Source organism: Ictidomys tridecemlineatus, chromosome 5 (assembly GCF_052094955.1).
Source record: "Ictidomys tridecemlineatus isolate mIctTri1 chromosome 5, mIctTri1.hap1, whole genome shotgun sequence".
Classification (NCBI taxonomy): Eukaryota; Metazoa; Chordata; class Mammalia; order Rodentia; family Sciuridae; genus Ictidomys; species Ictidomys tridecemlineatus.
This window is the reverse complement of record NC_135481.1, coordinates 186,050,005-186,069,606: the sequence shown is the minus strand read 5'-3', so window position 1 is coordinate 186,069,606 and position 19,602 is coordinate 186,050,005. Positions and strand designations below refer to the sequence as shown.

The following is a 19,602-nucleotide window of genomic DNA, read 5'->3' as shown; positions in this document are numbered from 1 at the left end:
ATTTAACTCTTACATTCACCCAGCCTTTCTAATACCCACCATCTCCCCACTCAACCATCCATGCACCCACACTGACAGTCAACCATCCAGACATTCATCCAAGCCCTTCATTCATTGTACCTTCTTTAACACCCACCTGAGCAACCCCTCTGTCTACCTAACCCTTCCATCCACCCATCTACCTCCAGCCACTGGACCTCTCTAACCTTCACCTGAACCACCACCTGGCAACCCTTTACTCATCTTCCCTCATCCATCCAACTGTCTCTCCTTTTACTCATCCAGCAATTCAGTTCTCCACCCATTTATCTACCCAACCACCCATGCAACTGCCCAGACCTCCATGCAGCCCTGTATCTGTCCCTCATCCACCTGTCACCCACATTCACTCAGTTGCTCTGAGCCACCCAGCCTAACATCCAACCATGGGTTGATTCACCAACCACCTGCATTCACCCAACTACTCCCATTCATCCCCATTGCACTTCCATCCACTGAAATAGCACCCCTCCTACCCCCTCACCCAGCCACCTTGCCATCAGCCAGTCACCCACCTCCTTCACCATGTTTCCATCCAACAATCCATTATACTTCCACCCACTCACCCATGTTCACCCAGCCATCCACCCAACCACGCACCCACCCACCCACCCACCCTGTCTGCCATCCCTGAGCACCCACCCTATTTACATTCAAATTCCTCTACATCTTCTCCTTCTACTTCAGATTATCTTTTAATGTTGTCTCCAGGCATTGATGGCACCTACTATGTGATGGCTATTTTAAGTGATTTACAAATATTGACTCCTTCAGTCCTCTTAACAACCTTATAAGAGAGATACTATTTTATTGCTGTTTTACAGGTGAGCTCAGTGAGGTCAGAAAGCTCATTTAGAAGGTGACTTCTCCAAAATCAACCAGTTAGAGAGTGGCCTTCTGTCACCTGGCTCCACCCTCCTATCCAGTGTCATTTTCTACCATTCTCCTCCTGGGCCTGGGCTTTTCCCCCTGGTGCTGGTCACTGGGGTCTTTTGTTAATATTTTCCAGTCCCTCCTGCTGAAGGGCTTGTGTTCATGCTGCTTTCTCTGCCTGGATTGCTCCTCTTTCCTCCTGCTGCCCACTTAGGTACTTTGGAGTGAGCTGCAGGTAGTGAAGCCCAGTAGTTCTCAGTCCTGTCGTGGGCGAGTTCTCTGGAAGTGGACTCTGAGATGAAGATGAGTGGGCACGATGGGGGATGGAAGGAAGTAGAATAGGGTAGAGGGAGACCCTGGGCAGTGATAAGATCTCCACAAAGGCCTGTCCAACCACAGGGGGTGCTCTGCAGTGGAGATGACCTTCAAAGATGTCCCATGTTGGGGTGACGGAGCTGGGAGGTCACACCCTTAGCACTGATGCAGGTGATCCTCAAATAAAAAAGAGCAAGACTAGGTCTGGACAGCTTTCTTGAGCCAAGATCGTATTAGCGAGGATGGACAGCTGACAGTTCTCTGAGAAGCTGGGATGGGAGAAATCACTCCTCAATCTTTTTTTTTTTTTTTTTGGTCCTGAGGACTGAACTCAGGGGCACTCAACTACTGAGCCGTATCTCCAGCCCTATTTTGTATTATATTTCGAGACAGTGTCTCACTGAGTTGCTGAGTGCCTGGCCATTGCTGAGGCTGGCTTTGAACTCGTGATCCTCCTGACTCAGCCTCCCGAGCTGCTGGGATTACAGGTGTGGCTACCATGCCCGTCTTCGCCCTTCAGTCTTCAAGGGGAATCTGGATGGTACTTCAGAGTATCCACTACGGTGCTGGACCAAACGCCGTTCAGTTAGGATTTCTAGTCACCGTCATCATTCAGTGAATTTATCGACAGATAATGCTTATGACAGGTAGAAGCCAGGATTGTCCTGGACCCTGAGACATGGGAGAGAGGAACAGGAAAGAGTTTTGTCTCTGGATTCAGAAGAGCGTGCTGACTCTTCTACTGACCAGCTGTGTGATCCTGCCCAAGTTGATTCGCCACTCTGTTGCTGGGGTCCTCTTTCCCCATATGATAGATAATTAGGAGGAGGAAACGAGCTGATGCCTGGGACATGCCCAGCGCTGAGCAGCCAGCAGGAAAGCCACCATTGTTAAGATCTCCTGTGTTTGATGTTAAGGCCAGGAAATAGAAGGCTGGAAAGAGGGAGGGATTCCCCTTCCTATTTCTATGGGGGCAACATCTTGCCCTCTCTGCCCCCTTACTTCCCGGGCCTTCCCTCTCCTTCCTGCCCATGCCCGCACCCTCGAATGTGGAGGTGTTGAGCTCTCCCTGCTCAGAAGGTTGCTGGGGCCACCAGAGCCTTTGGAGTGAGTGAACAGGCTCTTGCACTGGGAGCCGCTGTGAGCGGTGGGCAGGGAGGGTCTGCAGTCCTCCTGTGTGTGAATAACCAGTCCCTGTGCCCTGGGGCTGATGTCCTGTGTGTGTGTGTTGGTGGCCCAGTTAAGGGAGTCTTTGGTGAAGAGGAAATGCAGGGTTGTGCCTCCTCCCCTTCCCTGGGGCTTGGGTGAGTGACTTGGCCACAGAGAGACAGGAAACTCCCCAGCAGCCTCCTGGAGCCGGCTGGGCCTGGGATTCTCTCCATCCTGGCCTCTGGGCTTGGCCCTGGGCTTGTGTGTCCAGCTCAGTCTACAGTCAGGACACTTTTCCCAGGAGAAGGGAGCAAATAGTCACATCTCATCCTTGAAATGGACCAGAGATGGAAAAAGATTCTAGACCTGCATCTTCCAGTGTCCCAGCCGCGGGCCACCTGTGTCTGTGGAGTACTGGAAATGTGGCTGGTTCCAGTTGAGACACTCTGAGTGTGAGATGCACACTGGATTTCCAAGATTTAGTATGAAAAGAATGTAATCCTATGAATATGCTGAAATGATTATACTCTAGACATATTGAATTAGAGAAGATATATTATTGAAATTAATTTCATCTGTTTCTTTTTGCTTTTTTTTTAATGTGGTTACTAGAAAAACATTTTCATTACCCCCGTGACTTGCGTTGCATTTTTATTGATCAGTGTTGCTCTAGATCCATTCAGGTCCTTGGAGATAGTCCAGCCCCACCACCGACCAGGTGGGGAAACTGAGGCCCAGAAAGAGATAGAGACGTAGCCACGGCTACTAGGTAGTGGAGGGAAGCGGGATCCTTGCCTTCTGATTTTGCGAGGAAGGACTCTTTTGGTAATGCCTTTTAAGGTCCTGGGTTGTGGAGTAAAGCTGGGACATTTGGAGAGGTGCCTGAACTGTTCTGGTTGTCACACTAACACCCTGCTAAATGACTTCTTTCTGGAAGGAGCAGAGTAGATGGCTAAGCCCAAGGCCCTCAGTTTCCTCATTTCTAAAAGGAGAAAAATGGTAATGACCTTGAAGTGTCCTTAGGGCCAAAGCAGAGGCTGCATGGGAAGCTCTCTGTGCAGGGCCCGCAAGCAGGAAGCCCTCAATCAATGTCAAGGGCTATTGTCATTGGCTGGTATTCTTGTTGTGTCCCTTGTGGTGCTGGCGAGAGATATCCTTAGAGAGTTCTCAGCTACTCCAGGGTCTAACGTTAGGAATGTCTCAGGGTTTGTACTGGGTGACGTCACTGAACTGCTCGGTCTTCTGTCCCCACCATCCCTTCCTCTCCTATAACTCCTCCCCAGGCCGGCCCTGGGAGCTCCCAAGTTGAGTGCAGAGCTAGAGTTGGCTTTACAAGTTGCTGGGGACAGAATTTTTCTTGTGTGTGGGAGGCCCGGTGGCAGAGTGGCCAAGAGTTTGGGATAAGGCATTGGCCGGCCTGGCATTGAATCTGGGTTCAGCCTTTTGGAAGCTGTGTGACCTCAGGCAAGTTTGCACCTCTCTGGGGCTTATTTTCCTCTTCAAAAAGAAGGTAGAGGCTGTTACTATGAACCATGCCTCATTCTGCAAGGAACTTGGAGTCTCCCCCCGAGATTGAAGCCACCTGGGGGACAGCCTCCTCCTCTTCTCTCAGTCCATACAAAGTGTTTTCCAAACTTTTACCTCCTGCAAGCCACACTCCCAATTTTGGTTACATTCACACCCCCTCCCCCCATTAACTTACCTCCTGGATCTTCATCTTTTAATCAATTTACTTAAGATTACCTAAGTACGCTTATTAAACAGGAGGGCTTTCTAATCACCTTTGTAAATAGAAAACCAATATCCTGGGGAGTTCTGAAAACAGAACAACGCCATTCAAATCCAGGGCCATGCTGTGGATGGCTGATTGCGCCGAGTCTGAAGACTGTACTTTTTTTTTTTTTTTTTGCTGAAAAGAGACATTGGCAAGAGATTGGAGGTTTGAAAGATCTGTAGTCACTGGAGCAGGACTTTCTCCTCGACTAGTAAGAAGAATGGAACCGCAGGGCATGGTAGCACCTGCCTGTAATAGCAGCTCTGAGGGCTGAGCCAGGAGGATCGCAAGTTCAAAGCCAGCCTCAGCAACTTAGTGAGGCCCTAAGCAATTTAATGAGACCCTGTCTGAAAATAAAAACTAAAAATGGCTGGGGATGTGGCTCAGTGGTAAAGCACCTCTGGGTTCAATCCCCACAACCCCCATGCCCCCGAAATGTATTTGATGCCATTCAAACTGTGACTTCACACTGTCTACACCCATTTCTTTCTACACCGGGAGCACAGGCCTCCCCAGGAAGAGGGCTTGGCCCTGGATGAGGTCCGAGGGAGGGTCTTGGTGATTGCCCGTGTTTGAGCCTGCTTTTAAAATTTTTATTTATGAAGTGCTGATACAGTTCTTATTGCTGAGAGCCAGTCTAAGTAATATATTATTATATTATGTCATCCTTCAATAGTCCTATGAAGAAGGTCTCACGATTCCCATTTTACAGATGGAAGCTGAGGCACAGACAGGTTAAGTGTCTCAAAATAGTCACACATGGCCACACCATGGCAGGGCTGGGAGTTGAAGTCAGGCGGGCCGGGAAGGAATGTTCTTCTCTGCCTCCTGACCTCTGCTGGGTCTCCTGTCACCAGGTCTGATTAGCCCTTGCTCAGTGCGGGGCCTGTGCTGAGGCCCTGGGCACACAGAGTGGATGGATCATCAGGGCCACCGCCCTCCAGGGACTCACAGCCCCATGGTGTCGACAGACAGGGACTGGAAATAGTCGGTAGTGGAATAAAGGGAGGACGGAGCTGAAAGTGGGGTCCCAAAGCCAAGAGCAGCCTGTCGCCCCAGATGGTGGGGGAGAGTCCCTGCAGCAGCCACCTCTGGTTGGGGCTCCTCAGTAGGGAGGAGGGAAGGGTCCTTCCAGGTAGAGGCTCCAGGATGTGTGCGGCAGGGAGGCGGGAAGTGTGCAGTGTATTTTGGGAGCCGTGAGTCACTGAGCGTGCTGGAGGGGCGGGGAGAGTGGAGATAGGCCGGCCTGGTGGCAAGGCTGGTCAGTCTCCAGGGCAGGAGAAGGAGCAGGGGCCTGATAGTACCAACTAAAATATTATGGCGAGGGAGGGGGCCTGTGTTTTATAAGGAGGGTGCAGACTGTGTGTCACTTGCTAGAGATGGTAGGACACGGGGACCTGGCCTCCTCCAGTCCCCTGGGGAGGGCCTGCCACTTCCTAGTTGTGGCAGATGCCCACCTGCAGGATCACAGTTATTCACATGTTCCCTGAAATAGTCTTGTGTTTGTTAGTTTTGTGTTTTCGTTGTTGTGACCGAAATACCTGGGCTAACGCATCAGATGCCCGGCGTTGAGTCTGGGTTCAGCCTTTTGGAAGCTGTGTGACCCCAGGCAAGTTTGCACCTCTCTGGGGCTTAGTTTCCTCTTCACACAGAGGCTGGAAGAGGAAACAGAACAATTTAAAGGGAGGAAGATGTATTTTGGGCTCCTGGTTTCAGAGGTTCAGTCCATGGTTTGCTGACTCTGCTGCTCTGGGCTGGTGGTGAGGTGGTACATCATGGCAGAAGTCCTGACGAGAAGCACTGTCACCTGTGGCACCCAGGAAGCAGAGAGAGAGGGGCAGAACCAGGGACAGGATATGATCCCGAAGGGCACACCCCCAGTGACCACCTTTTCCAGCTACACCCCACCTGCCTACAGTTACCTAGTACAGTAGACCTTTCAAATTATTAATCCATTAAATGGATTAACCCACTGATTAGGTTACAGTATCTTAATCTAGTCATTTCACTTCTGAACATTAACACAGGAGCTTTTAGGGAATATTTCATTTCCAAATTATAACAAGTCTAAAGTAAACTCTAGATATTATGAAAGAATTCACCTCAAAGCACTTTAAGATGCGCCTCTAAAACATAAGGGTATTTCCTACATAATCCTAAAGCCATCATTCCACCGAATAGATCAACAATAATTCCATATACATTATTTCTTTCTCAAAAAAATTTTTTTTGGTACCAATTTTTTTTTTTTTTTGAACACAGAGGTTCTTTACCACTGAGCCACATCCCCAGCCCTTTAAAAATTATTTTGAGACAAGGTCTTGATAAGTTGCTTAAGGCCTCACTAAGCTGCTGAGGCTGTCTTTAAACTAGCGATCCTCCTGCCTCAGCCTCTTGAGCTGTTGGGATTACAGGCGTGCACCACTGAGCCCGGCTTTCTCAATTTTTATCTAATATATTTCATATCTGGTTTGTTCAAATGGGAAATCGTCTCCTTGTGGTTTTGATTTGCATTCCCTAGTGACTCATGTTGACTTTCTTACCTTGAACTTACTGGCCATTCATCTATCTTCTTGGAGAAGTGTCTACTCAAACCTTCTGCACATCTTAAAATTGGGTTGTCTTTTTTGTTACCAAGTTGTAAGACTTCTTTATCAATTACGAATACAAAGGCTCTTTATCAGCTATGTGATTTGCAATTATCTTTTCTCATTCTGTGGATTATCTTTGTACTTTCTTGATGGTGTCTTTTGAAGTACTAAAGTTTTTATTTGATGAAGTACAGTTTAACCTATATTTCTTGTGATACCTATACTTTTGTTGTCATGTCTGAGAAAAATATTGTTTAATCCAAAATCTTCTTCTGTAAGTTTTTTCTAAGTATTTCATAGTTTTGGCTTCTATGTTGAACCCTGTGATTCGAGGTGATATCTGTATATAGTGTGGGGTGGAGTCTGATTTCATTCTTTTGCTGGTGAATATGCAGTTGTACTGCTTGTTGACAAGACTATTCTTTCGCTCATTTTTTTTTTCTTGGCTACCTCATCAAAAATCAATCCATCATAACTGTGAGGATTTATTTCCGGGATCTCGGTTCCATTCCATTGATCTCTGTATCTGTCCTTCTGCCAGTTACTACATCTTTGAACTGAGTTTTGAAGCTGGGAAGTGTGAATCCTCCGACCTTGTTCTTTTCCAGGATTATCTAGGAGATCTTCAGTCTTTTGCATTTCTACGTATATTTTAGCATCAGATTGTCAATTTCTGCCAAAGGGTTGTGGGGAGAGGCAATTGAGATTTTAGTAGGGATTTAGTTGAATCTGTAGATCAGTTTGGGAATTGTTGTGATTTGAACAATTTTAAGTCTTCCAATCTATGAACGATTCAGTTCAATTTCTTTTAGTGAGGTCTTGTAGTTTTCAGGGTACAATTTTTATTCTCCTGTTAAATTTATTCCTCAGTGTTTTTGTTCTTTTTGCTGCTCTTGTACCTGTGGCAGGGCATTGGAGAGGGAGGAGGGGGCTGGTGATATCAGCAGGAGGCTAACCAGGGCTTGGGGGTTCCAGAAGCATCAAATTATCCTCCTCCTTCTGTTCTCATTGTTTTATTTTTTTTTTTATTGAAGGAAGGAGAGGGATGAGGTGGCACTCTGCCTGGCACATGCACCTTAGATTGGGGGTGGGATGGGCGGGGGCAGGGAAGGGCATGGGAGGAGTCACACAGAGGCGTACAGTGGTGAACCCCAGGTTGCCCGGGACATTGTCAAGAGTTGAGACAGAGACTAAGAATCCTTCGCTTCCTTGTTTTCTCGCCCCAGTCCCTTTCCACTTCTTCTGCTAGGGGGAGGTCACTGAGGCAGAAACAGGTCAGTGGAGCAGGAGCCCTGGGACATGAGTCAGGAGACCCCGGGCCTCAGCAACACTTGCGGTTAACCTCAGCCCCACACGAAGGCCTGGGGATAATGGCTAGCATTGTGTGGTTTTAATTGAGGACTTGGTATATGTCAGGTTGAGTCAACTCCTTTAACTGATGCACATAGGGATTTTTTGAAACATGCCCAGAGTCGAGAGCTGGTAAGGGAGAGGGCTGATTCTGACCCCAGAGTTTGCTTTATTTGCTGCTATTCTAAATGCAGTTGTTTAGCCACAACACTGAAATGGTGAATTTCTACTTGAAATGGTGAATTTCTCTGTCTCTCTCTTTTCTTCTTTTGCTCTTTTATCACTGTTCTAAGCAACATCCTTGTTAAGATTCAAGGAAGATCCAAATCATAAAAAAAAAAGTAATAAAATCCCTGACCTACTTCTGCCCTGTTTGTGCTTTCCAAGTGACTTTTATTAACAGCTCACCTAAAGAATCTGCCCACTGACCTTTTCTTCTTTGTGTTTTTCATAAATAGAACTGCAGCTTGTCTTTTTGACTCAGTGTCTCGAGGCCTTTTTATCTTATGCACATGGGTCTGCCTTACTCTTTTTGGTGGTCACAGAATATCCCAAAGTTCAGGGCACCATGATTTATTCAGCCAATCTCTCTGGGCGGAAAAACTAAGCCATTTTATCTTTTCTTGATCACCAACGAGGCTGCAGTGAGCATCCAAGGACCCATATCCTACTCACAGAACAGGTTAAAGGGACAACCAGGCGACTTATCCTGTCAGGGACATTCAAGCACCATGGGCATACATGGGAAATGTAGAAGTCCCCTTCTCCACAGGGCGACTTCCCAAGACCTTCAGTGGGTGCGTGGAACCGCGGACAGTACTTTCCTTAGACTGCGTTTTGCTGTGCACGCATACCTCTGAGAAAGTTTGATTTACAAGTTAGGCACAGTAAGAGTTAGCAACAATACCAAAATAAAACAACTATAACACTCCACGAGCCTAGAAGTTATTTTAAACTTATGAATTGTTCTTTTTGGAATTTTCCATTTAATATTTTTGGACCAGGGTTGACCTTGGGTAACTGAAGCTGGAAAGCGAAACTGCAGATAAGCAGGGCCTGCGGGGTGATGTCAGCTCACCTGGGTGACTCCGCAGGGGACTGTCGCCTGATGTTCACCATGATATGCCCTCAGTGGACTCTCCCCACAGGGTCCACGGTACCTTTGAGTGGATTAACACAAACAAAAAGCAAAATTCCAAACCACCCCGTCCAGCTTCCCGCGCCATCCTCCCATATACAGTTAAGGTTTAAATCATCGTTGCAAGGGAGACGGGATACACGTACGGGTTAAATTTCGAGAGGTGGATTTTCTGGGTGGAAAAGGATTTTATGTATTTATTTATTTGGGGTTTGAGACTTGAACCCAGGGGTAATTTAGCCACATCCCCAGCCCTTCTTATTTTTTTTTTTTTTTTAATTTTGAGTCAAGATCTTGCTAAGTTGCCTAGAGCCTCACTAGTTTGCTGAGGCTGGCCTTGAATTTGTGATCCTCCTGCCTTAGCCTCCCAGTTGCTGGGATTACAGGTGAGTGCCACATCCCCAGCGCGTTGTAATTATGACGAGGACCCCCACTGGCCTCCCAAAGGGTCGCTCCAGATAGATCCCCTCCTCCTCAACGGCCGGCCAGCCGAGTGTGGTTTCCCTCAGCCCCGGCTGCCACGCTGTGACAAGTTGTTTGAGGGTACTCAGGTGAGCCATGAACCCAGGGACCGCCGTCAGCACCCTCTGTCCTTGTCCTCTGTCTCTGGCTTGCCTCCTGAGGTCCGTTAAGTGTATTCAGCTCCCTGGGGATGGGCTCATCAGGACAGAAAGGACCCCCAGCCTGGGACCCCTGCCCTCCCTCACGTCCTTCTTTCCCAAGTCGCCAGATGGACAAAATCCCCAGCGCCCAGAGACCCAAGACTGGGGTCAGTGGAATTTCCTGAGTTATGGGGCGGGATTCTGGTGACATACACGAGGCAGCTGTGACATTACACACCAAGGCGGAGAGGCCAGGAGGGGGAGAAGAGCTGGCCTGTGTCCTTGGCAGGGGGAGGCGTAGACGGGGGTGGGGGGGCGGTGTGTTTGGGGGAGGGGGACGCCCCTGAGCGTGGAGGGCGGAGAAGCCGTGTGCTCCCAGACAGTCCTCAGACGAAGGAGGCGGCTGGAAGTCACCTCAGGCAGGAAGTGGCCTCATGGGCTCATGTCACGATGGAGAAACTGAGGCAGGAAGGGGCAGAACCCCAGCGAGGGCAGGTGAGCAGGGGGGCCCTGAAGCCTCGTTGGCTTCTGGTCCTTGTTCCCAAATCCAGCAGGAAGAGGCCGGGGCTCGGTGAGGTGGAGGTCATAGGTCGTCCCCGTGACCCAGCCGCAGGGTCTTCCCACCTTATTTTTTAGCCCAAAGAGCAGAGTCAGAAATCAGACAGGGGGGCAGCTTGCACCCTGGAGAGAAGAGGGCCCCTCAACCCCAAAGGGGAGCGTTTCCTCACTTCCCTGAGCTGAGCGCCGGGGACTCAGGGGTCAAGTCTGGAAGGGTGCTGACCGGGAGCCCTGGGGTCAGGACGGAGTGTCTGAGAGCTCAGGGTCAGGGTCAGGGTCAAGGTCAGGCGGCCTGGGCTTCAGGCCTCCACACTCACTGGTCACGCGGCCTTGGGCAGCTGTCTCCCCCTAAGCCTCCCACCCCCTGTGTGTCGTCTCTGAGATCATGAGGGAAGACCCAGGGTGCCCTTAAACGTGCCGTGTTGGGACAGAGCCTGGAGCAGGACGGGGACCCCACAGGGCCTTCTCACCACCGCCTGCCAGGCCCCAGGATGAGGGCGTTTACGGCTCCATCTCATTAATCCTCATGAGCGAAGAGCTGCCCCTTAGATTCGCAGGAAAGGAGTCCGAACTCAACAAAACCACGGGCGTGGCCAGGCCTCCCATTCTCTGGCCCAGACTCGCCCTCTGAGCCCTTGGAGGAGAAAGCCTTCAGCTCCCACCCCTCAGGCTTCTGTCCTACCACCCACCTGGTACTTGGTGCCTGGCTGTGCTTTTCTCTGTAGAGCGGCCGAGCGCACAGGCTGGGCAGACTGAGGAACCGAGGCTGGAATCCTGCACTGTCCTTGCCCATCCTGTGTCCTCTCTGAGCCTCGCCCTCCTGTCTGTGGAATAGGGACAGTAACAGCCCTGCCTCCTGGGGTTACCCCAGGATCCCTGAAGTGGGTGTGTAGAAGGATTTGCATGGCCATGGTGCTCTGGGGGTGCTCGGCAGGTCCGTGGGGGCCAGGGCCAATATCACCATGGTTCTGCCCCCCTAGCACAGGGTGAGTGGGCACGGTGGAGCCAGCGTGACCCTCCTTCCCCAGCACTGCCTTGCTCAGTTGGGTTTCCAGCTTCCACTTGCCTTCCCAAGACCACACCAGCGAGGCCCTGCCATCAGGAGGGGAGATAAAAATAAAGCCAGGCCTCAAATCTGTCCAGTAAACACCCAGCTCCCTAAAAATAGCCCCTTGCAACAGGTCTCCAGCACCAGGCGGGTGCGAGGGATGGAGCTCCGCAAGGCTGCCTTCCCCGGCGGGGCATGGCCCCGGGCGGGCCTCTGTGTCACCCCACCTGCCCCCAGAGCCTCTGGGCCTGAGGGGAACCAGGCACCCCTGTGTGTCTCCAGCCCCTTCTCTCTCTCGTCACCACCAACAACCCCTGTCCTGGCCCACTGCAAGGGTCCCTCCCAGCTCCTCCCTCCTCTTCCTGCCTGAAAACTGTCAGCCCGGCCTTGCCACTCTGCTGGGCGAACTTTCCTGGGACCCTTAGTTTGAATTCCCTTGAAATCAGAGCCAGACAAAGTTTGGAGCAAGTGCTTTATTTGAGAAGAGATGCCCGGAAGGAGGTGAGAGGCAGGGAGTGGGGCAAGGGGGACAGGGGAGGAGGACAAGCTCCAGACCACCAGGACTGGACTCAGCTGGGACCCCAGTACCCCCAGGATTCCCGGCCCTGGCTCCAGTCCCTTATTTACTGAGAATCTCCCCTGGGGTGTACATTCTCCCACTGTGGGTTGTGCATGGGCCTGGGAGTGAGGGGTCTCCTGCAGCATCTGAGCAGGCTTTGGGCAGGTCGCAGACAGCTGTGTTTGTGTGACCCTGACAATGCTGGCGAGGCTGCCCTGTCCTTCACAGTGAGGGTGAAATTAGGAATGGACAGAGGAGATGTGACAGAGGCACCGGGTGTCTGCTGTAGGACAAATTCCAGATTCTTCCTTCAGCCCACAGGACCCTTCCTGTCTGGCTTCAGCTCACCCCACCAGCCCCAGCTCACACCAGTCTCCGTGTCACTCACCTTCAGCCACTGTTCCTTCAAGGGTCACTCTCTTCCCTGCCGATGGACCTTTGCATAGCTGTTCCATGTGCCCTAATGCTTGTCCCTCACTGTGACCTCACTGATAACACCAGCTCACTCATCTCGCCTCACTTAGCTCAGACGTTTCCTCCTCGGGGAAGCACTGAGCTCAGGCCTAGTCTGGGTGCCCTGTTTTATGAGTTCCTGGCACCTTAACCCAGGTGCCAGCTCCTGGCATAGTACCCAGCCCACGAGAGGCTCGGGAAGGAGGTTGATGGACAGGGTTAACTGTCAATCATCTTCTAACAGGGAAAACCTGTAGCTCAGAGGGAGACATCCTCGGTTGTACTCATGTAATTCCTCAAACACATTCCACGGATGTTTATGGAGAGTCAACTGTGGGCCAGGTAGTGTTCTAGACTCAGGGAAGGATGCAGAAGGATCCTGGCCCTCCTGACGCTTCCATCCTAGCTGGGGAGACATGCCAGCGTGGGCCTCATTGATGTCCAGTGGGGACATGGAGGAGGAGCTGGCAGAGTTAGCTGGGGACAATCTGTGTGTGCCTGTCACAGGAGAGCCGAAACTTCCTTCCCACCAGATCTGGGAGGAGGCTACAAGCTCAGCAACCCAGTGTCAAGTGGGAACCCACAGGGCTTTCTGTGGCCATGCTGAAGCTGGCCAAGGGCGTGGGCCCCAGGGGCTCTGACCCATGGGTAGAGGGGGTAAGTAGCACCAAGTGGGCCCTCTAGAGTGGGATTTGTGGGAGCTAACTGGGTGGCCCCCCAGCTCTGGCCAGGATAGTTCTCCCCTGCTCACCCCAGCTCCCTAACTCGGGGGTGTGCAGACAGCATCGTGCCAACGAAGACCTGTGCGAAGGGGCCCTCAGGATCTTTCCCCCTTAATTTTGAGAAATTGTGAACATTCACTTGGACCCAGCCCCTCACCCCTTATAAAAGTATAGAGTCTCATTGCCATGTCCACACCCCCTAGGCAGCATTACCTGGGTTTCTTTCCTCCCTGGGTTGTCGCTGGCCTAGATCAACTGAGTGTGTGAGATCCGCTGGTATCTGACCAGGTTCCACCTACAAAATGGCAGCTTCACACAGAAACACCTGCTATCAGCAGATGCCTGTTGGGAGCTGCAGATTGCACACGGTGTTTTAAACTTTGCTTTCTTCTCTTTGCTGGGTGTAAATTGGAGAGATTCCCATATCTTTTCAGATAAAGAATTTTATCCGATTTTTTAAACTCCTACCCAGGTGTCCATGAAGTAGCTGTGCCACGATTGATTCCATTGGTGGCTGTTGTTGAGCGTGGACCTTTTGGGTGATTTCCAGACCTCTGCTGGGTTGGGGAAAGCCATCGGCACACATCATCTCATCCGAGGCCAGTATCTCTCCAGACTAGATCCTCCCAGGGCAGTTGCTAGATCTGGGGCTCTCTGTCATCTTCTGTCCACCTTGTTTTAGGGTGGAAAGGTCTCTGCCACCGACAGGCCGAGGATCTGGGGCAAGTCCCTGCCCTCTGCAGGGAGCCATTTCCTGGAGAACTGAGCCATGTCTTTGGGGGGGAAAAAAGCCACCCCTGATTTGTTCCCTGACTTGGCCTTTTCTGCGTCCCTGCCATAAGCAGCCATTGTTACTATGGCTTCACTGGGAGGTGACTCAGCCCAGACAGAGCCCAGGGCAGCCCTGTGAGGTCATCATGGAAAAGCAGACAGAGGGACCAGCCTGGGTGAAGGCCCACAGGTGTGACAGTAGGGGCAAAGGCAAGGTGTCCCCAGTGCCAGCCACCAATGAGCCTTCCAGAGTCATACCGTACCCACATGCCATTCGGATTTTTACTCCCTATTTAAAAAATATTTTGACTTTCTTAAGTCTAAATTTATTTTTATAAAAGAACTTTAGATCATTACCACTAATAGAAAATAGAAATCTAATAATAGGTTAAAAGAAGTTATCAAAAAAAGAGGAGGCTGGGGCTGGGGCTCAGTGGCAGAGGGCTTGCCTAGTATGTGTGAAGCACTGGGCTCGATCCTCAGCACCACATAAAATAATAAATGAATAAAACAAAGGTATTGTGTTCATCTGCAACTAAAAAATTAAAAAAAAAAAGAAAAGAAAAATGAAGCATCATTAAGTTATCCTTCAACTCCTCCCTCAAAGCCCAGGCTCAGCATTGCTTGCTGCTGTGCGCGGTGCTCCAGAAGGAGCACTGGGCCTGCGGGTGGCACTCAGGGGTAGAATGTGTGTTGAGCACGGGTCGGGGTTTGGATCTGACTGCCAGCAGTGAAAATGAAAAATGAAGCATAAGAGAGGAATTAAAAACATATGAGCATCAAATGAGGTGCTCGTTGATGCTGTCAGAATGGCTGACGCGGAACTATGATGGAACAGTGTTACTTAATGAACAGCCTGGTACCATTTATCACTTTTGGTACGACCAGTGGTAAATAATAGAGACAGCAGCCTGTAAGACACATTTCTCCCGTCTGTCTTCTTAGGGCCAGAGAGCGGGAGAGCCAGCCCTTGGCAGGGCCTTTTCTCCAGGACTTGTGGGAGGTTTGGGTAAAAAGAGCCCCCCCCCCCACCTTGGACAGGCCTTGCACACAGTAGGCACTCACTAAATGCTTATCAGTGGTTGATTCTTAATGAGTCTAAGAGGCTCTTATGGAAGAAGAATGGATATTGAGACAAACAGGTGTCTTCTGGAGTCTCATACAATAAGGGCGTCTGTCCTCCTCGCTGTGTCCCCCGGAGCCAGCGGTTTGGTCACAGCTGAGCCTGCTGCTGGAGCCCTGGAATGAGAGCCACCGTAGCGGAGGGGAGGCAGGCAGGAGCACTCTTGCCATCTTTCCCTCATCTTCTTCATCCTTTTATTTGTTGTACTAAGTGGGGAACCAGCACACACCTAGAGGAGATGAGCACAGGTGTGTTTCCTGCTCACCTGAGGTCCAGAATGGGCCCCTTCCTCAGAGGGCAGCTCTCCTCCACGGGGACATCGGGAGGCCCAGGCTCCGTCCACCTCGTGGCTCTCTGCCTTCCACACCTCGGTGCCCAGGGCCGTCCTGCTCTTCTGCATCAAGCTGGGGAAAAGGGAGACACAGGAAGAAGCCGTGGGAGGCTCTTACACCTCCTGTCCCCTTACATTCTGTTGGTGGAGCCAGTGGCCACGTTCCTGCCAGGGAGGCGGGTGTCTGGAGGACACGGGCTGGTGAACTGCTGACGGTCTCAGCCACGCTCAGTGAACATGGCATCAAGGTCCTCTGTCATCTGCCCCATGCTAGCTCTTCTTTGGCTCATGACAAGTCACGGTGAACTTTTCTCAAGTCTCTTAAACTTGAGAAAGTGTCTGCAAAACACCTTCCTGTACCTTGGCTCCCTCTATTTAAAACACCCTTTCCTCTCTTCTCTGGCTGACCAGCTTGTAGGCTTGTGGAAAACAAAACCAACACCTCAACATTTAAAATAAGACTCTGAAAGTTTCTAAGGATGGCATGGAGGGAGAAGCACCCTGTGCACAGCCCCGGAGGGGCCTCTTCAATCCCTGAGCTCCCCCACAGAGCAAATGACAGGCCCACTCTGGGAATGGCCCCGTGACCAGTAGGGTAGGGGCCGTCTTTCAATTACAAGAGGACACACTTCAGGAGCTTTTATCAAGAGAGCTAGTGACCTGATTTTCAAAGGGGCATCACGGAGATTACAGGTGAAATACAAGGCTCTGAATTTGCTGAGACAGTTCCCCCCACCTCCTTAATTAATGTCTGTTCTAAGAAGTAGCATGCTGATCAGCCAGCTCCCCAGGATGGGAAAAGCCCTGCTTCCTACAATGGACTAATTTCCATGGTGTAAATATGACCAATTTCAAGCTACCAGTGTGCAGTCTCTGGATTCAGGGCTTAGATGAGGTGGGAGCAAGCAGTTGGTTCTGAGAGCAGGCAAGAGCTTGCAAGCACCCTCCCGCTGGCCGCTTGGCACAGGGCGAGTCCCTCTTGTCTGCTCTGTTGCATGTTTAGCTCAAAGGTCTCATCTTCAGAGAATCTTTTGCAGGTCCCATTTCTTTTGGTGGGGAGGCTCTCTAGAAGGCAGAAGTTTCTCAATTGGGTTCTTTTTCTAATGACCATCCCTACTAGTCTACAAGCTCTTGCAGGCAGAACCTGGGCTTTCAGTCTCTCTCTACCCCTGCTGCCTAGTCCAATGCCCACACGGGGTGGACACCAGGTAACTACTACAGAAGGCAGGCAGGATGAAGGACAAAGGAGGTGGGATTGAAGAGCACCCGCCAGGGCCCAGTTCCTGTGACATTTTGTCAGTGTGATCTCAGGCAAATCCCTTCACCTGTCTAGGCCTGTTTCCTATCTGTAAAAGTTCTTTTTAAAATTTTCCTCTGCTGTAGCCAGACCAGGTCTATCACTGATGATGATGATGATGATGATGATGATGATAGTAATAGCTACCCATTTATTTGTTAAGCATATTTTTTTTTTTATTAAGCACCTTTTCTGAGCCAGACCTGGTTCTCGTTGCTGGGGTTTATCAATGAACAAAACAGACAAATATCCCTTCCTTGTGGCCTTTGCAATCTACCTTCACAACCTGCTTGACCAAGTGGAGTTTTGCAAATGTCATCTTGGGGACCCCTGGCCAACCTGTTTTACTGCTGTGGGAAGTGGTGTCATGTGAGTTGCCCAGGGTCAGCCAGTGTGTATGGAGTGAATAGGGGACTTACCTTGACATCTGGCCCCAGGACCTATGTTCTTAGCATCACCCATACCCAGCCCGTGCCTCCCCTTTGCCCAGGTGATCCCCTCCTGCATCCTCCCATAAATCCCTCCCTCATCCTCCCATAAGTGCCCTCTCCCTCGTTTGATCTACTTCTGTGAAAACATCCCACGGGCCACCTGAGACCCAATCCCTCCCTGCTGGCCTCTCACCTTGTTATCAAATCCTTCCTTGTTATTTGATCAATCATGTTTGATCACCAAGAAGGGAATCCTTTGCTTCCTTGTGCTGTTCCTTTCCCCACCACCCCAGGACCAGGCATAGGTCCACCAGCTCCATAAATGTCTCTGAATTAACGTGTCAAATTCCATATTTTTTCCAACCCATGTCTTGGTTTTAATGCCTTAGTTTTAATGCCTTCAGATTCATGCAGATCTGTTAAACCAAGCAAAACCTCCGCACCCTTAGGGGCAACTACTATGTGCTAGGTATGTGTCCGTTACTGCAGAGGTGACAAAAATGATAGACATGATCACTGACCTCAGTGGTCTCCTTGGTGTGGTCAGGGCCAGGATGGCCACACAGCTCTGAGTGCCCTGGAAGGTGTGGCTACCCCATGGGTGACTCCTAAGTGGTGCTTTTATGACAGGAAATCCCTAGTGCTGGGACTCTCCTGTGGAGCCCTGGGGGCTGGCATGACCTGGGGCCAGTTATGATCCCTGGAAATGCCTTTGGAACTAAGAGGCCTGATTTCCCAGGGCTGGGCTGGGCCTGGTCCTGTGGGCCTTCTTCCTGCCATGTCTCTGTGGCAGAAGGGACACGCCAGCCCCCAGGGAGCAGATGGAGCTGCCTGGAATTCCTTCCCCAGCTCCTTATCAGTTTCCAGTCATCCTGGGGTGGGGTGTGAGGGTTTGTGGGGGACCTGGGGACTCTGGGAAGAGCTGGAATGCCAGAGCTGAGCCCCACCTGGGGAGGGGCCGGAGGCGGGGGTGGGCGCCACCCAGGGAAGGCTCAGCTGTCACATTCCTCGGGCTCACAGAATGCTCTCCTGGACGCCTTGTCCTTATTTAGGCAGGAGACGTCTGCTGACTTGGGCCTTGTGGGATGCCACTATAGGCCAGCTCATGGGGCAGGATGGGACAGGGGCAGGGGCAGGGGCAGGGCACACCCAGAGCTAGGTCAGCAGACTCTTGGACTTCCCACTCTGGACCTGGACACTCCAGAGTGGGACGTCCAAATTGTGGGGAGAAAAATTACCCTCTAAGCAATAGTCACAAAGAGCAGCTGCCATTCACGGGGAGCCTGTGGACCGGGTACCAGGCTAAGCAGGCTTGGAGGTCCTGAGAAGTGTCTGTTCCATGACTGTTGTACCCAGATCTGGCTGGGATCCAGTACACAGAAGGTGCCTAGTCAATGCTTGTCACAATTGAAGGAGCATCACCTCACATGCCACAGTTCACTTAAACCTCAAGGTCACTTTAGTGGTAGCAAGTGCTGGTATTGACCTCTTTTATAGATGAGGAAACTGAGACTCAGAGAGGTTTCGTGACTTGGCAAAAGTTACGCAAATTAGGAGTGGGCAGCTGGAGTTTGAAACCAAGCTCGTCTGACCCCAGAGCTAACCAATGCTTCCATGTTCTTATTTTGGTATAAGCCCAGTAGAATTCCTGGCTTCCCTCTTTACTGGTTACGAAGCCATCTCCCTGTAAAAGGAGGACTGTTGGTGACGCCTGCATTAGAGGATATCCAAGGATAAAGTGAGACGAGCACAGTGTCTTAGCGTAGCACCTGGCGCACTGAAGGTACTCAGCAAGTATCGCCTGTTAATGATGGTGGTGGTGGTGGTCACGGGCCCCAGGGATTCGGCACCCTCCCAGGGGATTGCACCCAAGGACCAGAGAAGGCAAATGGTAAGACCTGTTGCCAGCAGGCTCTGTTGCCTCCCAGAACATGTAGACAATCATGGTCTTGGAGAGGTGGCAGGGGCTAGGTCCTATCTCCAGTTTTCTACCAAGAGACCATCTCAACTACTAGGCGAAAGCCTTGCTTCCTAGGGAAAGAGGCTGGAAGAGGTCTCAGGTTTTACCCTTTTAACACCTGCTATGTGATCATGTGCTCCTGACAGCCCAAGGCTACTGTGAGCACTTACTGTGTGCCCGGGCCTAGGCTGGTCTCCATAGAGGAGGAAGAAGTAGGGCCTGCTGCCTCCTCCGGGTTCCTGTGGTCACTATGCAGGTGCTGGGCCAAGACCTTATGCATCCCCAACCCTTGCTGCCTGTGTGCCCCTGGGCAAGTTCTTGAAGTTCTCATAGTCCAGCCCCTCATCTGGACACTGCAAATTATAATAGTACGTCTCTCCTAAGGTCATTGTTCAGGTTAAGTGATGCAGTATGTGCAGGCGCTCAGAATAGTTTCTGTCACATAGTAAGTGATCCTTCCAACAGGTCTGTAACAAGTGGCAAACACAATGACTCGCTTTCAGTTTTGAAAAATTGAA

At 50.9% G+C, this 19,602-nt stretch overlaps 1 protein-coding gene across 2 annotated transcripts in view; it reads left to right on the top strand.

Annotated features, from left to right (window-relative positions):
• The window catches only part of LOC101975228 (junctophilin-2), a 61,897-nt gene that overhangs the window by 21,186 nt on the left and 21,109 nt on the right, over positions 1–19,602 (top strand). The window contains exon 3 of one of the 2 annotated variants that reach the window (XM_078051837.1): positions 1,621–4,297. The exons of the other annotated variant lie outside the window; for it this stretch is intronic. Coding sequence (XP_077907963.1) covers positions 1,621–1,639 — 19 coding nt within the window. The 3' untranslated portion in view covers positions 1,640–4,297. Of the gene's footprint in view, positions 1–1,620; positions 4,298–19,602 lie in introns of those variants that run through there. 2 annotated transcript variants of the gene reach the window in all.